This window comes from Lutra lutra, chromosome 5 (genome assembly GCF_902655055.1).
Source record: "Lutra lutra chromosome 5, mLutLut1.2, whole genome shotgun sequence".
Lineage (NCBI taxonomy): Eukaryota > Metazoa > Chordata > Mammalia > Carnivora > Mustelidae > Lutra > Lutra lutra.
This window is the reverse complement of record NC_062282.1, coordinates 39,335,399-39,352,839: the sequence shown is the minus strand read 5'-3', so window position 1 is coordinate 39,352,839 and position 17,441 is coordinate 39,335,399. Positions and strand designations below refer to the sequence as shown.

The following is a 17,441-nucleotide window of genomic DNA, read 5'->3' as shown; positions in this document are numbered from 1 at the left end:
TCTCCCTGATATGAGGAAGTGGAGGTGCAATGTGGGGGGTTTGGGAGGTAGGAAAAGAATAAATGAAACAAGATGGGATCGGGAGGGAGGCAAACCATCAGAGACTCTTAATCTCGTAAAACAAACCGAGGGTTGCTGGGGGGAGGGGGGTTCAGAGAGGGTGGTGGGGTTATGGACATTGGGGAAGGTATATGCTATGGTGAGTGCTGTGAAGTGTGTAAAGCTGATGATTCACAGACCTGTACCCCTGGGGCTAATAATACATTATATTTTATTAAAAATAATTAAAAAATCTTGAATACCTGAAGAAGTTTTATCCTGAAAATTCAATAACGACTAGGAAATCTTTTATTGTCTATTGTGATGTTTCAAAATTTTATTAAAATGTTATTAATATAACACAGTGCCCTCCTGCATTTGGGAAGATTATCTTCTATTATGATTTAAAATTCATGTCATGTTCCATTTGCTTAGACTTTTCATTCAGCGACATAGCTTGTCTCTATGTTCTGTGGTCCCTATACCTATTTTATTTTTATTATGTTTGCTGAAACTGTTTAATTTCTTTTTTTCCTCTGTGTTCATTGTAAAATTCTCCAGAGTTTCCTCTAGACCTATACTTCCATAAATAGCTACTGGCCATATGTGGCCATTGAATCAAAATTAATTAAAAACTTTTAATGTAAACTTTAATTCCTTGATTGTAGTAACTACATTTTAAATGTTCAGCAGTCATTGTGGCTACTCTATTGGCTAGCACAGTTATAGATCATTCCAATTATTGCAGAAAGTTCTACTGGGCAGTGCTACTCTATACTAATAATTGAGTGCTGCTTATTGTATTTATCTTCTTATATATTTATTCTTTGTTCTGTGCTGGTCAAAGTTAGTCATAGGTTAGTCCATAGTTAGTGATATTTCCATATAACCTTTATTTCTATTTTGTATTTTTAACTTATCCTTGAAGTCTTATACAAATTTTTGTACTTATAAATTCTTTCATAAAGTATTCTGGGGGAAGGTGCAAGGGGCTTGCTTTCTACTATGATATTTTTTCACCTATCATTTGCATACTATATTTTTTCATATTAGTTTAATCAATTTTTGCTGAAATATATTTTCCCTTGTTTTTTATACTTTGTTTTCTGCTTCTCAAGTTACTGATACTTAACATGGAGAAATTTGTCTAAACGTATTTATGCTGATTACAATGTGGCTAAATCCCCTTTCCTCCACTTCCACTCTTTTCCCTCATTTTATGAGTGACACTGCAAAGGTCAGCAAATATGGTGTGTACTACAAATTGGCCCATCTCTTAGTTTTGTAAATAATTATATTGAAACAGAGCCACACTTCTTCATGTACATAGTGTCACTGGCTGCTTTCACTGTGCCATAGCAGAGCTGGGTAGCTGTGACAGAGATCATGTGACTTGGGATGTTTAAATATTTACTATCTGGTGCTTTACAGAAGAGGTTTGCTGACCCCTGAGGTACAGAGAAGGAAGCATCTATAGCCTGAGGGCATGGGGTGGGTGAGTAAAGGATTGGAAGAGACTTTTCTCAGCTAGGCCTGTGTGCAGCTTCTGTTGGCCAAAGTAGGCTCTGTTCTCTCTTGCACTTTTATTAAAGGTCTTCATCTGGGTTAACTTCATAATGTCTGGGATATCTCTTTACATCCAGGGATAAACTTGGGCTTCAGATCCTCCTCAATTTCTAGTTGGATTTGGGCCCCTGAACTTTTGCCATTTCTAAAGAGAAGCAGTAATACAAGAGATTTCACCTTGTATTCAGGCATCAGTTGTTTCTACTTTAAAATTGCTGACAGGTATGTGATAGGTGGGGTTGACTTCCTTCTTGAGCACCTTTAGGACAAGGAGAACTTTTCCTGGGCTGTCCCTAAGGATACTGGGCTCAGCTTCAGTCTGCTCCTGCAACTGCCTCAAATGGGTTTTTTATGTCTGAAGGGATGGGTTTCCTATTTTTTTTTTTTTTTTAGATTTATTTATTTATTTATTTGACAGACAGAAATCACAAGTAGGCAGAGAGGCAGGCAGAGAGAGAGAGAGAGAGAGAGAGGGAAGCAGGCTCCCTGTGGAGCAGAGAGCCCGATGCGGGACTCGATCCCAGGACCCTGGGATCATGACCTGAGCCGAAGGCAGAGGCTTTAACCCACTGAGCCACCCAGGCGCCCCGGGTTTCCTATTTTTATAAAGCTTTCTGTGTCACCAACTCTCCTTTGGTAAGATTTTTCAGGTTTTTGTTTTCCTCAGTTTTCCCTCGGCAAGAGTATTAAGAAAGTCAGTAATAGGTGCTTTCTAGAGCCCACAGCATGCTCCTTGAAAGAGCCTTTGTATTTTTCATTGGCTAACAACCCCTGTGCGGTATATTTTTTTGGATTTTTTTCTTTAACTTATTTGTTGTGCATATATTAGATTATGAAATCTGGTTTTCCTCTGCCATCTAAAACTGGAAGATTGTATATTGGCTTTAGAATGCCATCAGTGAAAAGCTGACCATTTGCAAAAAACTCTTTTGTATTTACTTTCCACTTAACAAGGTGAAGGATTGGCAAGTGGAATAGCTAGGCACAAGGAAGCATATTTCTTTTTCATTTCTTTGAATAAACTAATGTATGTAGTGTATACAGTTTTTATGTTTTCATTGAAAATGACCAATCAACAAAATTACACAAGAAGAATCTGTTTTTTGTTTTTAATTTTTTTTGTTAAATAACTTCATTCAATTGCAAAACTGCTTCAATAATAGTTTGTATATTTACTCTGGTAAGCTGTTTATTAGTTGGGTAACCTGTTAAAACGAGTAATTAGAGATGAGTTTATGTTGAATTAGTCTTTCAAAAAATAACTATTGCCTCATCCATTTTTTTTTAAAAGATTTTATTTATTTATTTGACAGAAAGAGATCACAAGTAGACGGAGAGGAAGGCAGAGAGAGAGAGAGAGAGAGAGAGAGAGGGAAGCAGGCTTCTTGCTGAGCAGAGAGCCCGATGTGGGACTCGATCCCAGGACCCTGAGATCATGACCTGAGCCGAAGGCAGCGGCTCAACCCACTGAGCCACCCAGGCGCCCCGCCTCATCCATTTTTTTAATGAGAAGTTCAAATACCATCAAAAATATATTAAAGATATTAGTCAAGTGTTTACAGATCTCACACCACACAGTTGAAATTTCCTCAAAGATATTTTCACTTTTCACAAGTCCAACTACATTTAATAAGACCCTGCGTATGGACTGTGACTTGAAAATCTATTCCTTCTATTTTTTAAAAAACCTTTCAGAATCACAGCATTTTATTTTATTTTATTTTAAAGATTACACCCATTTGAGAGAGAGAGAGTGAGAGAGAGCATGAGCAGAAGCAGGGGCAGAGGGAGTAGTAGATTCCCCACTGAGCAGGGAGCCCCATACAGGACTCAATCCCAGTACCCCCAAATCACTAGATGACTGGAAGGCAGATGCTCAACCCACTGAGCCACCCAGGCACTCCTCTTCCTTCTATTTTTTAACATAATACATGAGTATACTCTTCAGCTTGTCTGAAGTCACTGAAGTAAGTAGCATTTCATGAAGAGTTCCTGATAATGGGGTAAAATATATGACCAGATACCTAGGACTAGATACTATTTAATAGATGAAAATTATGGCAGAAAATAATTAGGAAAAATAAGGCATTTATTATCTCACATAATTAAAAAAAAATCCATGGATAAGTCTTCATTGGCTTTCTTTTTAGACTTATTTGTCCTCAGGCTCCTCAAAATGGCTCAGAGCTGATACAGAATCATATCTTTAAAAGTGTGTGTGTGTGTGTGTGTCTTTGTATGTGGCTTTCCACTGAAAGTAAAAAGCCACACTGGCTTTCAGGACCCCCCAGAATCTATACATCCAAGTTCCCTTTATTCTCTTCAAAATCATCTCACCAGCCTTGCTCTATTGTGCTCTCTCTCTCTCTCTTTTTTTTTTTTTTACATTTCAGCCACACTGGCCTTTTTTATCCTTCAAACATATGGAGTCTTTCCTACCCAGGTTTGCCTCTTGTCCCAGCACTGCATAAGGGTGGCTTGTCTCTCATCCTTCAGATGTCATCTCAGGTCAGGCAATGTTCATTCCCATCCCTCCCCCATCCTAACAAACCTGCATCCTGCTCCTTCCCTACTCATTCCTTCTAAGCATTCATCACAAACTGTCCTTATTTTTAATTTTAATTTTTTTTAACATATCGTGTCTTCCTAACTAGAATGTAAGCCCTATGAGGCAAGAACCTTACTTTTAAGTTCACAGATGTGTCTCTGGTGCTTAAATAACAATGAGCACTCAATAAATATTTATAGAATAAGCAAATTACTTCCAAAATCAAGCAACACAGAAACTTTCAAAGAAGAAAGGAAAAGTGTTTTTTAAACCATCCATAATTCCATTACCCAGATACAGTAACTATTATCCTTTGGTGAATGTTATTCAGTCCCTTTTCTCTGGCCATTAAAATTACATAGATAAAATTTTTAAATGCAAGTATACTTTGTACTATTTTTCTTTTTTAGATTTTTATTTTTACTTGAATTTAACAACAAAGTAGGGAATTAAAAATGAGCAGGTTATTATTTATTCACAAGACATAGCTGCCCCTAAAGAATCCTTCTAAAATTAAGAAACAAGATTATGAAAAATAAGAGGCTTGAATTGTATTTTGTAACTAGATGTTCCAATTTGGGGCAGTTTCTATAGCTTTTTAATTATTTCAATGTTATTTACATTTTATTCCATAACCATAATCCTGAATTTATATATTTTTTAAGATTTTATTTATTTATTTGAGAGAGAGCAGAGCGGGGAAGAGAGGGAGGAAATAGGCTCCCTGCTCAGCAGGGAGCTCTACACAGGAGTCGGTCCCAGGACTCTGGGATCATGACTTGAGCCAAAGGCAGATGCTTAACTGACTGAGACACCCAGGTGCTCTGATATCTTTGTTTTATAAAAATTTAAGTGATTAAAATCATGTTCAATTGCTTTGTTTTTGCCATTAACTTATTACTGTTTTTAAAAATTTGTTTTTTTAATATTTTATTTATTTTACAAGTAGGCAGAGAGGCAGGCAGAGAGAGAGAGAGGAGGAAGCAGGCCACCCGCTGAGCAGAGAGCCTGATGCGGGACTCGATCCCAGGACCCTGAGATCATGACCTGAGCTGAAGGCAGAGGCTTTAACCCACTGAGCCACCCAGGTGCTCTAAAATTTGTTATTTGTTTATTTAAATTCTATTAGCCAAGTTATAGTACATCATTAGTTTTTTTTTTAATTTTTTATAATTTTTAAAAAATTAACATATAATGTATTATTAGCCCCAAGGGTACAGGTCTGTGAATCATCAAGCTTGAATACTTCCCAGCACTCACCATAGCACATACCCTCCCCAATGTCCATAACCCAACCACCCTCTCCCTACCCCCCTTCCCCTGGCAACCCTCAGTTTGTTTTGTGAGATCAAGAGTCTCTTATAGTTTGTCTCCCTCTCAACCTCATCTTGTTTCATTTTTTTCCTTCCCTACCTCCCAAACCCCCCACTTTGCCTCTCAAGTTCCTCATATCAGGGAGAGCATATGATAATTATCTTTTTCTGATTGACTTATTTCACTCAGCATAATACCCTCTAGTTCCATCCATGTCATTGCAAATGGCAAGATTTCATTTCTTTTGATGGCTGCATGGTATGCCATTGTATATACATACACCACATCCTTATCCGTTCCTCTGTTGATGGATATCTAGGTTCTTTCCATAGTTTGGCTATTGTGGACATTGCTGCTTTTTTTTGGTTTTTAATTGCTCTCTTGATTGGATTTTTGTCAGAGGAGAATTTATAAGAAGGGCTCTTGGATATTTTCTTTTTTGAGATTTTGCAGATTTAGGAGTATTAGACTATGCCCTTTTGCAACACCAGTTCGGCTGTACATAACATTTTGGGTCATGCTTTTGTTCTTAGCCTCTTTTAGATATTTGGCACCATCTTCTGGCATTAGATCTCAGGGAGAAGTCTAAGGTATTGTCATCATTCCCCTGTTTTCCTATTTTTGTGAATGTAATTCTTTATCCTTGATGTTTAACAACTTTATAGGCATATATGTTGCTGTTAGTCAGGATCTTGTCAATTTTTCCTCCCATGGGCTACCACCTGGTATCTAGCCTCATTTCCAATACTTCTTGGAGGGTCATGTGCACCTTGCCAACTATTTGCCCTTCTGTGACCTCATAATGCTGCTTTATATCCCTCTGGCTTGGCACACCTTAGCGAAATTCCCTCATCCCTACCCTCACTCTAACATTGCTGCTACTTATTCTAGCAGACTTAGCTCAGGCCTCTGTGAAGACTTCCTGTACTCCTCAGGTGACCAGCCACTTTCCCCTTACAACCCCCATGAAGTGTAACATGTACCTCCAGTATTGCATTTGTTACACTGACTTACCATTAATGGTTTATGGCTGTCTTACATCCAGCACTGTGAATTCCAAGGGGACGGACGCCTAGCTTATATCCACAAGACTGTGTAAGCAATTTAAAACAGAGTTCTTGCTGATGAAAAGTTGGAAATGTTGGATGGATAGATAGCAACTGGACTAATTACTGAGCAGCTACTAAACCGAGAAAGTGTAAATCTGACACAATTCGAATACTATGATAAATTGAATGCTCTGCCTTTAACGGACATTAATCATAAGCCGGATGTCGGGGTAATCAGAAATGTCAAAGACAAGCCTACAGGTGGGAAAGCCGAACTTCCGTGATGCAGGTGACAACCGTCCAGTAGAGACCAGTGTCTGCTCTCCCGCACCTCGGCTTCTCATCTAAGAAGACAGGCATGAACGGCCAGCCCTTCCCGCATTTCGTGATACCCGTAGCTGAAGCTCACCACCGCTACCCAGCAGCAAGTGAAACTTGAGCTTTTCACGGAGTCGTCTGCAGCTGGAACTCGGCGGGCGAGCGGCTGGAGCGAGCGGCGGGGCGGAGCTATTTTTGCGCAGGCCCCGTGTGGGCGGAAAGAGCCGTAAGACTGCGCCTGCGCTCTCAGCCGACCTGCTCCGCTTCCTCGGCGGGGATACCAGATCCGGGATCTGGACGGGATGGTGGTGCAGTGTCAGGTAAGGGTGGGGCGTCCTCACAGGTGCATCTGACCCCTTTCCTTCCTCCCTCCACGGGTCCGGCCCTGCTCTGCCGGATCCTCACCGTTCCCACCTTAGTGGGACCGAGTCTTAACGCCCGGTACCGCGCCCACTACCACTGGTGTTGCCCCTCCGGGCTGCGGAGGCTTTCACTCCTGCTGCCCGAACCAAGGTCGTGTCCTCTCCGCTAACCCCTGGTCTCCGGAGTGACGGCGTCAAAGGTTTCTAAAGGTACCCGCGACGTCGCCCCCTTGCTTCTATGATTATTCGCTTTGGCAAAGACAGTTTTCAAGTTCATGCATTTAACTGAGAGTTCTTGTAAAAGAAGGTGCTTCGTATATGAATTTGCAAACCCTCGATTATTTGCAAACCTCTGATTATTTCGTAGAGAATAATTTGCACACTGGGACAGGTGGGTTATTTAATTGGCCAGATTTCTTTTCCTTTTTTTTTTTTTTTAAGATTTTATTTATTTATTTGACAGATTGCAAGTAGGCAGAGAGGCAGGCAGAGAGAGAGAGAGAGAGAGAGGAAGCAGGCTCCCTGCTGAGCAGAGAACCCGATGTGGGGCTCGATCCTAGGACCCTGGGATCATGACCTGAGCCGAAGGCAGAGGCTTTAACCCGCTGAGCCACCCAGGCGCCCCTAATTGGCCGGATTTCTTAGATACCAGGCTAACGGTATAGGTTTGTCCTAGGAAATACCAGTTTAACCTGGGTATCAAACCCACCAGCCTTTGCAAACGTGAGGGTATGTTGCATAACTTAATCCTTGGCAGCTGGGTTCGATGTAATTTGGACCGAATCAAGGGTCATATGACAACCGTGAGAGACGTGTCTCATTTTTTTAGTTATTTACTTTATTTGTGTAATTTATCTCTTGACTGAGACATCAGTTCACTGCTTAAGTGTTTATAAAAGGTGCTGTAATTTATGTCAAATAAAGAACGACTTAACCTCATGGTTAACTTGTAATTAACTTGTAATTATACTAACTTTTGGGGGGGTGATTTAATTATCTTTCACTCATAAAATTTGTCTTTGGTTAAAATAATTGGAAAGAAAGCAAGCCCACCGAGACAGAAAACGTCTATTACTGTTACCGTTAAAGGCATTTCTTCTCCTTTACAGGTTGAAGTGCTGTATTTTGCCAAAAGTGCTGAGATAACAGGAATTCGCTCAGAGACCATTTCTGTGCCACAAGAAATAAGAGCGTTGCAGCTGTGGAATGAGATAGAAGCCCGACATCCTGAGTAGTTAAACCTTTGTAGAATACATATGATTAATACTTTTTAACATTGAAAAATGTGTAAATAATTAGAGAAAAACGCTAATTTTTATCCATGCTTAATGTCTAAAAAGTCAGTAGGTGTATTTTTTTTTGCAATTACTAATAAATTCTAGTATCTAAAAATGCATGATTTCTTAAAGCTAAAGATATTTTACTAAAAAAAGTATAGTGAACTGGAATACTGCCAAAGGGCCATGAATATATTTGCTTTTATAATTTATAAAATACTGAAAATGTGGGTTCTGCATTTAATAACATTAAATAGAATTGTTACAAATTAAGTAAAAAACTTGTGTTTTATATTTTTTGTCTTTCCCCTTCTTTAGAGAACTCAAAGTAGAAATTTCTAAGATTAAAAGAAAAGTGAAAGCTCAGAAACCTTAGCTGCTGCTGAATCGAGTTTTCATATTTGATTTTTTTTCTGGTTCTTGAAAATCTATAATTTACTGCTCTTATTCCTACCTCAAGTCCTTTCTGCAACAAAGTATGATTATGGCTTATTTGAAGGAGTTCCAAGCTTGATCTCACGACCCCAAAATCAGGACCTGAGTAGAAATCAAGAGTTGGGTGCTTCACTGACTGAGCCACCCAGGTGCCCCCACCCCCCCTTTTTTTTTTTTAAGATTTTATTTATTTATTTGACAGAGAGATCATAGGTAGGCAGAGAGGCAGGGAAGCAGGCTCCCTGTTGATCAGCCCAATGTGGGGCTCAATCCCAGGACTCCGGGATCATGACCTGAGCTGAAGGCAGAGGCTTTAACCCACTGAGCCACCCAGGCGCCCCCCAGGTGCCCCTTTAAGCTGCTCTTAAAGTGTCCTGATAATCAATGAAATGAGGTGGAGCCTCTGTCATGCTTTATCTTTAGCCTTATACCTGTTGGGAGACACCTGGTCTTAAATGTTGTGTAGTCTTTTTCTTTTTTTTTTTTTTTTTTTTTGAGGCGGGGAGGTGGTTGTTTAAATCCCTGAGACTACACTCATTAAAGAGTTGTTAGCAAGTTGTTAGCAGTTTACTGTGTTGTGGTGAATAAATATGTTCTTCAAGGGATATGTACTTTCTCAGCTGAATATGAATTGGTTTAATTAGTAACTTTGCAGGTGGTGCTTCATGAAGTAATATTTAATGTGGTATTTTTAGTTGCAGCTGAGGAGATTTGAGGTCTACTACAACAATGATACTTCTAATTATACTTTTTTCCCTTCAGATTGGCTGATGTCAGGAATCAGGTGATATTTGCTGTCCGTCAAGAATATGTCGAGCTTGGAGATCAACTCCTCCAGCTTCAATCAGGAGACGAAATTGCCATTATCCCCCCCATTAGTGGAGGGTAGTGCTCGTGAGCCACTTGGGTGTGTGAGACATGTTTTTCTTAACCAATTTTGTGGAAGAGGATTACATAGATGATAACTTGTATAAGATTTGCTTTAAGTATATACTCTTTGTAAATCTGTCTGCACCAGTAAAGAGTTGCCGCTGTAATAGTTGATGTAGACGGACTTATATGTATCTTTGTATTATCTCTACATCTGTTCTCTTGTAAGCAGTTTAATGTCAGTTTGACATGTTCATTCTCTCCACTTAAAATGGTTTATTGAAATTTTATTATGTGTCAGGCATAGTGCTGGATGCTGGAGTATTAATATTCCTATTGTGCGGGAAGGAAAACTGAAATTCAGAGAAGGTAAAAACTTGCCTATGATCACATAGCTAGTAAGTAGCAGAGCCAACATTTGAATTCAGATTATTGGATTCTCTGTACTTTTTCACAAATACGTTTATTAATACAGGGTAATGGCTCTCCTCGGTACAGAGAAATGTCAAAAAATTGCATAGTCAGGAAATAAAAAGATCACTGTGCCTAACAAGAAAGCTTACCATTTTCCAGGTGTAAAGAAACAGCTTTATCACGATAGCTGTGTTACAGGTGGCCCTAGGACCCAATGCATCTTCCCAAACAACAGATAAAACAATAAAACAATAGTCTTTATCTAAGTAGGATGATGCATAAGAATATCTCTTAGCATAATCTGGAGAGACAGAATGAGGCTTAATTTTTGTCAACTGAAGAGCAAATAATGTAGAAATGAATGATTATCCCTAATTAAAAATTTTTCGTAAGTTAGGAATGAAGGAAAACTTTCTTACTGTGATATGGGCTTTTCTCCAAAGTCAAGAGTAAATACAAAAGGTAAAACCTTGGTTGCATTAAAGAAAGGAACATACTAAGGATGCCAGTTTATTTTTTTCACCTATTTTTTTCCTCCACTCTGCTGGAGGGCAGTGCCCCCAAAAGTGAAGAATATATATTGCAAAGCAAATTGCCCATCATACTAATAAAGACTGGATCTTTCTTAGTTCTACTATTTGGAAATAATAGAATTTTTTGTTAGATATGTGTCTCAGTTTCACTGGGAAACTGGTCACCATATCAACACCATGATTTTAGAAAAATGCCATTTTTTTTTTTTGTTTGGAATTTATTCAGAAAATAGTGTGCTGCCATTAAAGGTGTTTCTCTGTGTGTGTGTGTGAGAGAGAGAGAGAGAGAGGATTAAAGGTGTTCTTTTGGACAGATTAGGAAGATTACTTAAGATTACTTAAACAGCATTATGTATCGTTTGAAGGTGTTTGACTGGGTTTGTATCATGTGGTTTTAGAAGCCATGTCCTTATAGAATCAAGTTGTAGGAATTTGGTATGGTTCCAAGTTCACAGAGCATAGACCATGTTTGGGTTACCTATAAGTTCTTCTAACAATCTCAGGTGGCATGTACGGAAGGTTGAAACATCTTAGAATCCAGTGGAATGTGATTATTTGTGCTTTTCTTTTCAGTAGTTGGAAGAATAGGGAAAAGAATGTTGGATTTAGTGAGATTCCCTGATTGGAATCACCTTGAATGAGTCCTTAACTCCTCTGAGCCTTCTTTCCCAATGTAAATAAAATCCCTCAGGATTTATGATTATATCCAGACAATCCTCCTGCAAAGTCCGACTTGCATGCCCATTCTCAGCCCCTCTGTTCCCTCCTTTGAACCCTGGGTTTTGGCCTCCCCTTAGGTTCTGGAGAACACCCTGGTCTGTCTTGTTCTAGAGGCTTTGCATTTGCCATTCCTTCTGTCTCTGCCTGGGGGCCTGTTCCCTTGTTTATTTCCAGGACTGCTTGCTTATGTTTCAGGTTTCACTTCTAAATCCTGCCTCTTGAGAAAGGCTTTCCCTGATGCTCTTATACAGCCGCACTTCCCCAGCACCCATGCTCTGTCTCAGAACCCTGTTTATTTTTGTGTTACCCCCATATATAATTTTTCTTTATTGCTTTGTTTCTCCATTCCTGTGTAGGTGCCCTGAGGGCAGGAGCTGGGTTTTTTGTTCCCTGGTCCTTGTCTAATGCATGAGGTTGGTCTCTTAGTGAGTATGTAATAGATGCTTGATGAATGAAATGAGAAGTGCATGGCAGAGGGCTTTGTATGACATCTGATGATAGGCACGCAGTTCATTTCCTTATTTCCTCAGTTACTTAACTGGATTATTTCTGGTTATGAAATGAGCCCAGTTCCTGTGGAGTCAGCATTGCTTCTGTTCTTCTTGTCTTGTTTTTGGATGAAGAAAAAGGCAGCTTAGGTGTGGTGCACGGACATATAGCGGTTAGAGGTAACATGCTTGTGGATGGAGGTGTCGATGTCTGTACCTATACCTTGATGGAAGATAAGAGCAGCAATTCCAGAATTTGGAATAGAGTGGCAATGAGATAGATTACATTTTAAGTGATCATGTTAATGGTAAATTCCTTTTTATATCCTGCTTGATTGATTAGGGATATTTATAAACATGCTGAGTTTTGCTAAAATTTTACACCTGTTTATTTTTATCATTCTATCACATCTAACATATGAAAAATATTAGTTGAAAAACTGTAGGTTGGGTGTTTTGCCTCTTGTACCAATGTTAAGGTTTATTAATATCTTCTAGGGAAGATCTGAATGAAGTTGAAGAGAACTCTAAAGATATAATAAAATTCACTGCTGAGAAGCTGTCCGTAGATGAAGTCTCACAGTTGGTGATTTCTCCACTCTGTGGGGCAGTATCCCTCTTTGTAGGTGAGTTGTCATTTTCACAGTTTTTGTTAGGCTGTGTGAGATGAGAAATTAGCAAGTGTTTCCCATGTTCAGGGTTAATAGAGGATTTTAAGGTACTGAGAGCAGTAAGCCAAGATTACCCATGGTGGTGGGTAGAAATTTTTTTGGTTCTTCTTTTATTTTAGTAATCTTCAGATTAACCTACGTTAAAGGCATTAAAGGAGTAGGACAAAAGTCATTATTAATAGGGAGAATTCTGTATTTTCCAAATATTGAGGGGGAAAAAATGGTGATGATACTAACTTAATGATAATCCTTGGAGCATGTTTCCTGTCTTGGTTTGTCCTATAAGTGTTTTTAGTCATGCTTGCCTAATCAGTGTCATTTTATTTCTTTATCTTTGTGATAATTATTTTTTCTTTTCTTTCTTTTTTTCAAAGATTTTATTTATTTATTTGACAGAGCTCACAAGCAAGGGGAGTGGCAGGCAGAGTGGGGAGGGAGAAGCAGGCTCCCCACTGAGCAGAGAGCCCAATGTGGGACTCAGTCTCAGGACCCAAGGATCATGATCGGAGCTGAAGGCAGACTTAACATCCAGATGTCTCTGTTTTTTATTTTTCTAACCAAGTTTTTGTTCTTAGAAAATTTGAAAGCATTTTTTAGACAAATTGGTATATGCTGCCTGTCTACTAAAAGATAATCCTCTTTTCTATTAATGTGTTATTTCTATTGTAAGGAAAAACCTTATTTTAATAGTATTCTTTTTTTTTTTTCTTTTAGGGACTACAAGAAATAACTTTGAAGGGAAAAAAGTCATTAGCTTAGAATATGAAGCATATCTCCCAATGGCAGAAAATGAAATCCGAAAGATCTGTAGCGACATTAGGCAGAAATGGCCAGTCAAACACATAGCAGTGTTTCATAGACTTGGGTATGATTTCCTTTAGCAATTTAAAAGTTAATTGCAGTTGTTTTCCATCTTTGGAAGATTCCAGAATCAGAATTGGTACATAGGAATCCTGTATTACCATGAGAGGAAGGTTTGTGTATGATTCTGGCAGACAGAGTGGAGACACTCTGGGTGTTACATTGTAACATTTGGAAAGTGGCTGATGCTGTAACAAAGTCCAAATGTGCCAAAACTGGAAGGCCCAGCACAGATGGCCTGTGCTAATGTGTGCTAAAGTCCTTAAGGCCTTTTAAGAATTGTTTCATAGTTTGCACTCAGCTTGTATGACAAGTCTGTTAATAGATTTTTTTTTATGTAAATGCCTTTGAAGGTCACTAAATTAGTCTGCCTTTTCGTACCACTAAGAAGAGAGGAGTTCCACGCTTTAAATAGAACCCAGCAATAGGGACTCCATTCTGTGATATTCCATTATTTTATTATTAACAATTATAATTCTATTAATAATTTTATCCATTCTATATTTATTTCTGTTTAATATTTTAAACTCTACATCATACTCATGCAGTAAGTTTGTGTCTCTAGGCATTACCTGGCACTGTACCTTATCCAAACCAGAAACAGTGAAAGGTCTTTTTCTCAGTGCCCTTCAGACAGGTTTAATGGATCGATGCTAACAAATTAGCCACAATCTCTGCATCCCCTCTGCTGAATGCAGTTGGGATCAATTACTGTTTTTTTAACTAATGTGGAAGTTTATGTAAAACAGAACTGGATGTTTAGTTGTAAGAATGCTTTACTGGAATTTTTTTTTTCATCTGTTTAGTAGATTCTTTAATTAGATTCAGAAGAAATGGCATTTTTTTTTTCTTTCATTTTGTCAAAGCTCAGTTCCAGTATCAGAAGCGAGCATCATCATCGCTGTGTCCTCAGCCCATAGGGCTGAGTCTCTCCAAGCTGTGAGCTATGCCATCGATACTTTAAAAGCCAAGGTGCCCATATGGAAGAAGGTAAGAAAATAATCTATTTTTGCCATTTGGACATGATTTTTCTTACAGATTTTTAAAAAGCTAATGAGATGACATAAAGAGCTTCTATTCATGGGTCTTCCCTGACTCTTTAGAGTCATGCATTTTTTAATCTGTGAATTAGGGTGTTTATGTATTGTTTCCTTCTGAAGGTTTGTTAAACATGAAAAGGACATGCCCCAAAGAATGAATGCATGGCTCAGATTAGGCCTCAGTAGATGGTAACAGCTAGAATTCCTAGTTGGGACTGCTCCATTGGTTCATATATGAATTCATTTTCTTTGGATTAGAATTCCCTTGAATTTCTTTTGGAGAGTGGGAATAATGCATGGCTATTTAGGCAATAGCTAAAACAGATTTCTGAAGGCAAAAGAGCAAAGAACTCTAGAATTTCTTTTTAGGAAAAGGAAAGGGTGGGGGTATTGCCTCTTTGGAGAAAATGCATAGTGAGTAGATTTTTAAAATAGATTTAGGAAATTCTAGCTCATTTTATGTCAACATATCAAACCAATCAAGAAGAGCAAACCTCTGGTCAAAAACATTCTGAAGGGATGAAAAGACCCAACTCCCTAATTTCTTCCCTGGTGTAATAACAACAGTGGGATTATTCTGAATTCTCAAACTTGTAATTGCACTTAAGAGTCTAGAATTGCCTGCAGCATTTTGGCTGGTAGCAAAGCTGAGGAATGAATTAACTGCTCAGATCAGAAAGCCAGACCAGAGGACCAGAGGGTGAGTCTTTCCTAGGAGCCTACCACCTCAGTTAGTTGTGGAGATGAGCAAATGGGACTCTGACACAGGGCCTCTGAAATTCAGTACCGTATTTTCTGAATAAAAACTGAAACCCGTTCTTATAAGGGGATGCTAGTGAAGCTCAGATAGATGGCGGCTTTGCTATGAACAAAGCTGCCACAATTTTGATGAACTACATGAGCTCGTTTCCTGAATAGAGTGAGGTAGGAAGAGCATTCCACATTGAGTTGTGAGCCTGGGTGGCAGAGATAGTTTTCTTCACAAGGGAGGAGGAAGGGACAGCCCAGTGATAGAAGGTAAATGAGAGGGTAGGCCTCCAGAACAAGAGAGTGGGCAGGAGTTGGGGCATCCTCTCCTTTTATACCTTGAGAACTAGCTGAGCTTTCTATTTGCTTTTCTGTCTGTGGAGGGTGAGAAGGGTATACAGGTGTTCAGAGGAAAGTCAGATTTGGATTTCTGTCCCTTAGGAATAGAATTTGGCAGGAGAGTGAGAATAGTGATACATTCTTGTTCCACTCCCTTCCAAGAAGTATCTAAATTCTTGTGGGGTTCTAGTCCCACCTGTGCTTTGATGTCATTGGTGATCTAGGCAACGGGTAGGCAGGTAGGTGGGGCACACACTCACAGTTGTCAATAAAGTGCAGCCCAATCTACTTAGAAACTTCATGGGTGGTCACTTAATTTCACACCTAATGCAAATACCCCTTTTGCCCACAGAAAAACATTTAGAAATGTTGAAGTAGTGGATATGTTTGGAAAGAAAAAAAATGTTTAAAACCAAATATCTTTCATTTTCCCTGCATGACCTTGCTCAGGCGGTCTCCTGACGTGGCCCCAAATGGAATTGTTTATTCCATTTTGTGGTTGCACCTTGTCTTGTTAGGTTTTCTTGTGTATTGTTGTGTAAGGACTTGTATAAGGACACCCACTGGATTGGGAGTCCTTAAATGTAGGGAACATGTTTATTCATTTTTCTACGCTCAGTGCCTTATGCAAATGTTTGTTGGATTGTTGGAAGAGTAGCGGATTTAAATAGATGTGATATTAATTTGCCTGAATTATTCAGATGTAGTTGAATTTATTAAGCCACTCTGTTTTGTATACCTGTTGTGGTTCTTTTTTTCAGGAAATGTATGAAGAATCATCATCATCCTGGAAAAAAAACAAAGAATGCTTTTGGGCAACTGGTGATTAAGTCACACATTTTTTTTAAGAGTACTAAAATTAAATTTGGTAAACCTCTGTCTTTAAACATATTTTGATTTTTCTTCTCCAGAAGTTAAGACAGTTTAATGAAGTACAGTCTCTTATGTTACACCAGTAACATGTGACAAAAGGGAGACAAAAAATAAGTGGGTGTTCAGGATGAGGGCTTAGGGGGAACCAGAGATAGAGGAAAGGCTTTAGAGAAAAAGTGGGAGAGTCATTGAAAGGTGAGGAAAGATGCTTGTGTTGGACATACTCTTCCATGAAGTAGGAAGTTCAGATTGCTTATGTTTTAGTATTTTTCAATGAGAACTAAAATGAAAAGGATTTTGTTTTCTTTGGCAGTAATAGTAGATGGTCAGTGAGTGAAGTATTTTGTGATTTTGTGGATGGTTTTGTCCTTTGGATATGATATTAGAGTCACAATATATTTCAGTTTGTTTTGAGAAATAGTGATCAAGAAGCCAGTACTTTGAGTCTTGATCTTCAATCCTTGAATGAACCTACTGGAGAATTTGAAAAAGGGTTCTTGAATGTCTGACTCCAGCTGTTCCTGTGTTTTCCACTGCTACATCTGTCAACCATGCCAGCTCTCCATTTCTCTTGGACTGCTGCTGTGGCCTGCTGACAGTCCCCTGACAGTCCCCTGCTGCCATTCTTCTGCCTCCCACTGAGTCAGTCCCTCAGAACCTCCTGAGAGCCAACCCCATTCTAGAACCTCACAGTCCTCACTGTGGCCTATAGTCTGTGATTGGGCACCTGCCTGCCCCTCACTCACTCCTCCCCCCGCCCCAACTTTTGTTGTGGCTTATTTTGTCGCAGGGCCCTTACTTGTTCCTTTTTCTAGAATGCTTTTCCTCCAGGTAGTCCCACAGTCTGCTTCCTCACTTTATTTCAATCCCTGGTTACATGTTACCTTCTCAGAGAGCCTTCTCTGACTATCCTATTTCAAACTAGAGTCCTGTTCCTTTACTCTCCCTTCTATCTTGTGGCCCTTAATGCTACCTGA

At 39.1% G+C, this 17,441-nt stretch overlaps 1 protein-coding gene across 1 annotated transcript; it reads left to right on the top strand.

Annotated features, from left to right (window-relative positions):
* Positions 1-7,165: 7,165 nt before the first annotated feature.
* On the top strand, positions 7,166-16,478 carry MOCS2 (molybdenum cofactor synthesis 2). The gene is made up of 7 exons (XM_047729980.1): positions 7,166-7,347; positions 8,306-8,427; positions 9,671-9,815; positions 12,432-12,559; positions 13,319-13,469; positions 14,332-14,455; positions 16,353-16,478. Exons 3-7 carry the CDS (start codon positions 9,718-9,720, stop codon positions 16,419-16,421), a joined length of 570 nt encoding a protein of 189 aa, XP_047585936.1. The 5' UTR covers positions 7,166-7,347; positions 8,306-8,427; positions 9,671-9,717; the 3' UTR covers positions 16,422-16,478.
* Positions 16,479-17,441: the final 963 nt, after the last annotated feature.

Excerpts from the sequence above, each read along its gene's own strand:
- MOCS2 (XM_047729980.1), top strand. The coding sequence starts at position 9,718 with ATGTCGAGCTTGGAGATCAACTCCTCCAGCTTCAATCAGGAGACGAAA. Across the intron at positions 9,816-12,431 it reads AGTGCTCGTGAGCCACTTGG|GGAAGATCTGAATGAAGTTG; the intron begins GTGTGTGAGACA and ends AATATCTTCTAG. Across the intron at positions 14,456-16,352 it reads AGGTGCCCATATGGAAGAAG|GAAATGTATGAAGAATCATC; the intron begins GTAAGAAAATAA and ends TCTTTTTTTCAG.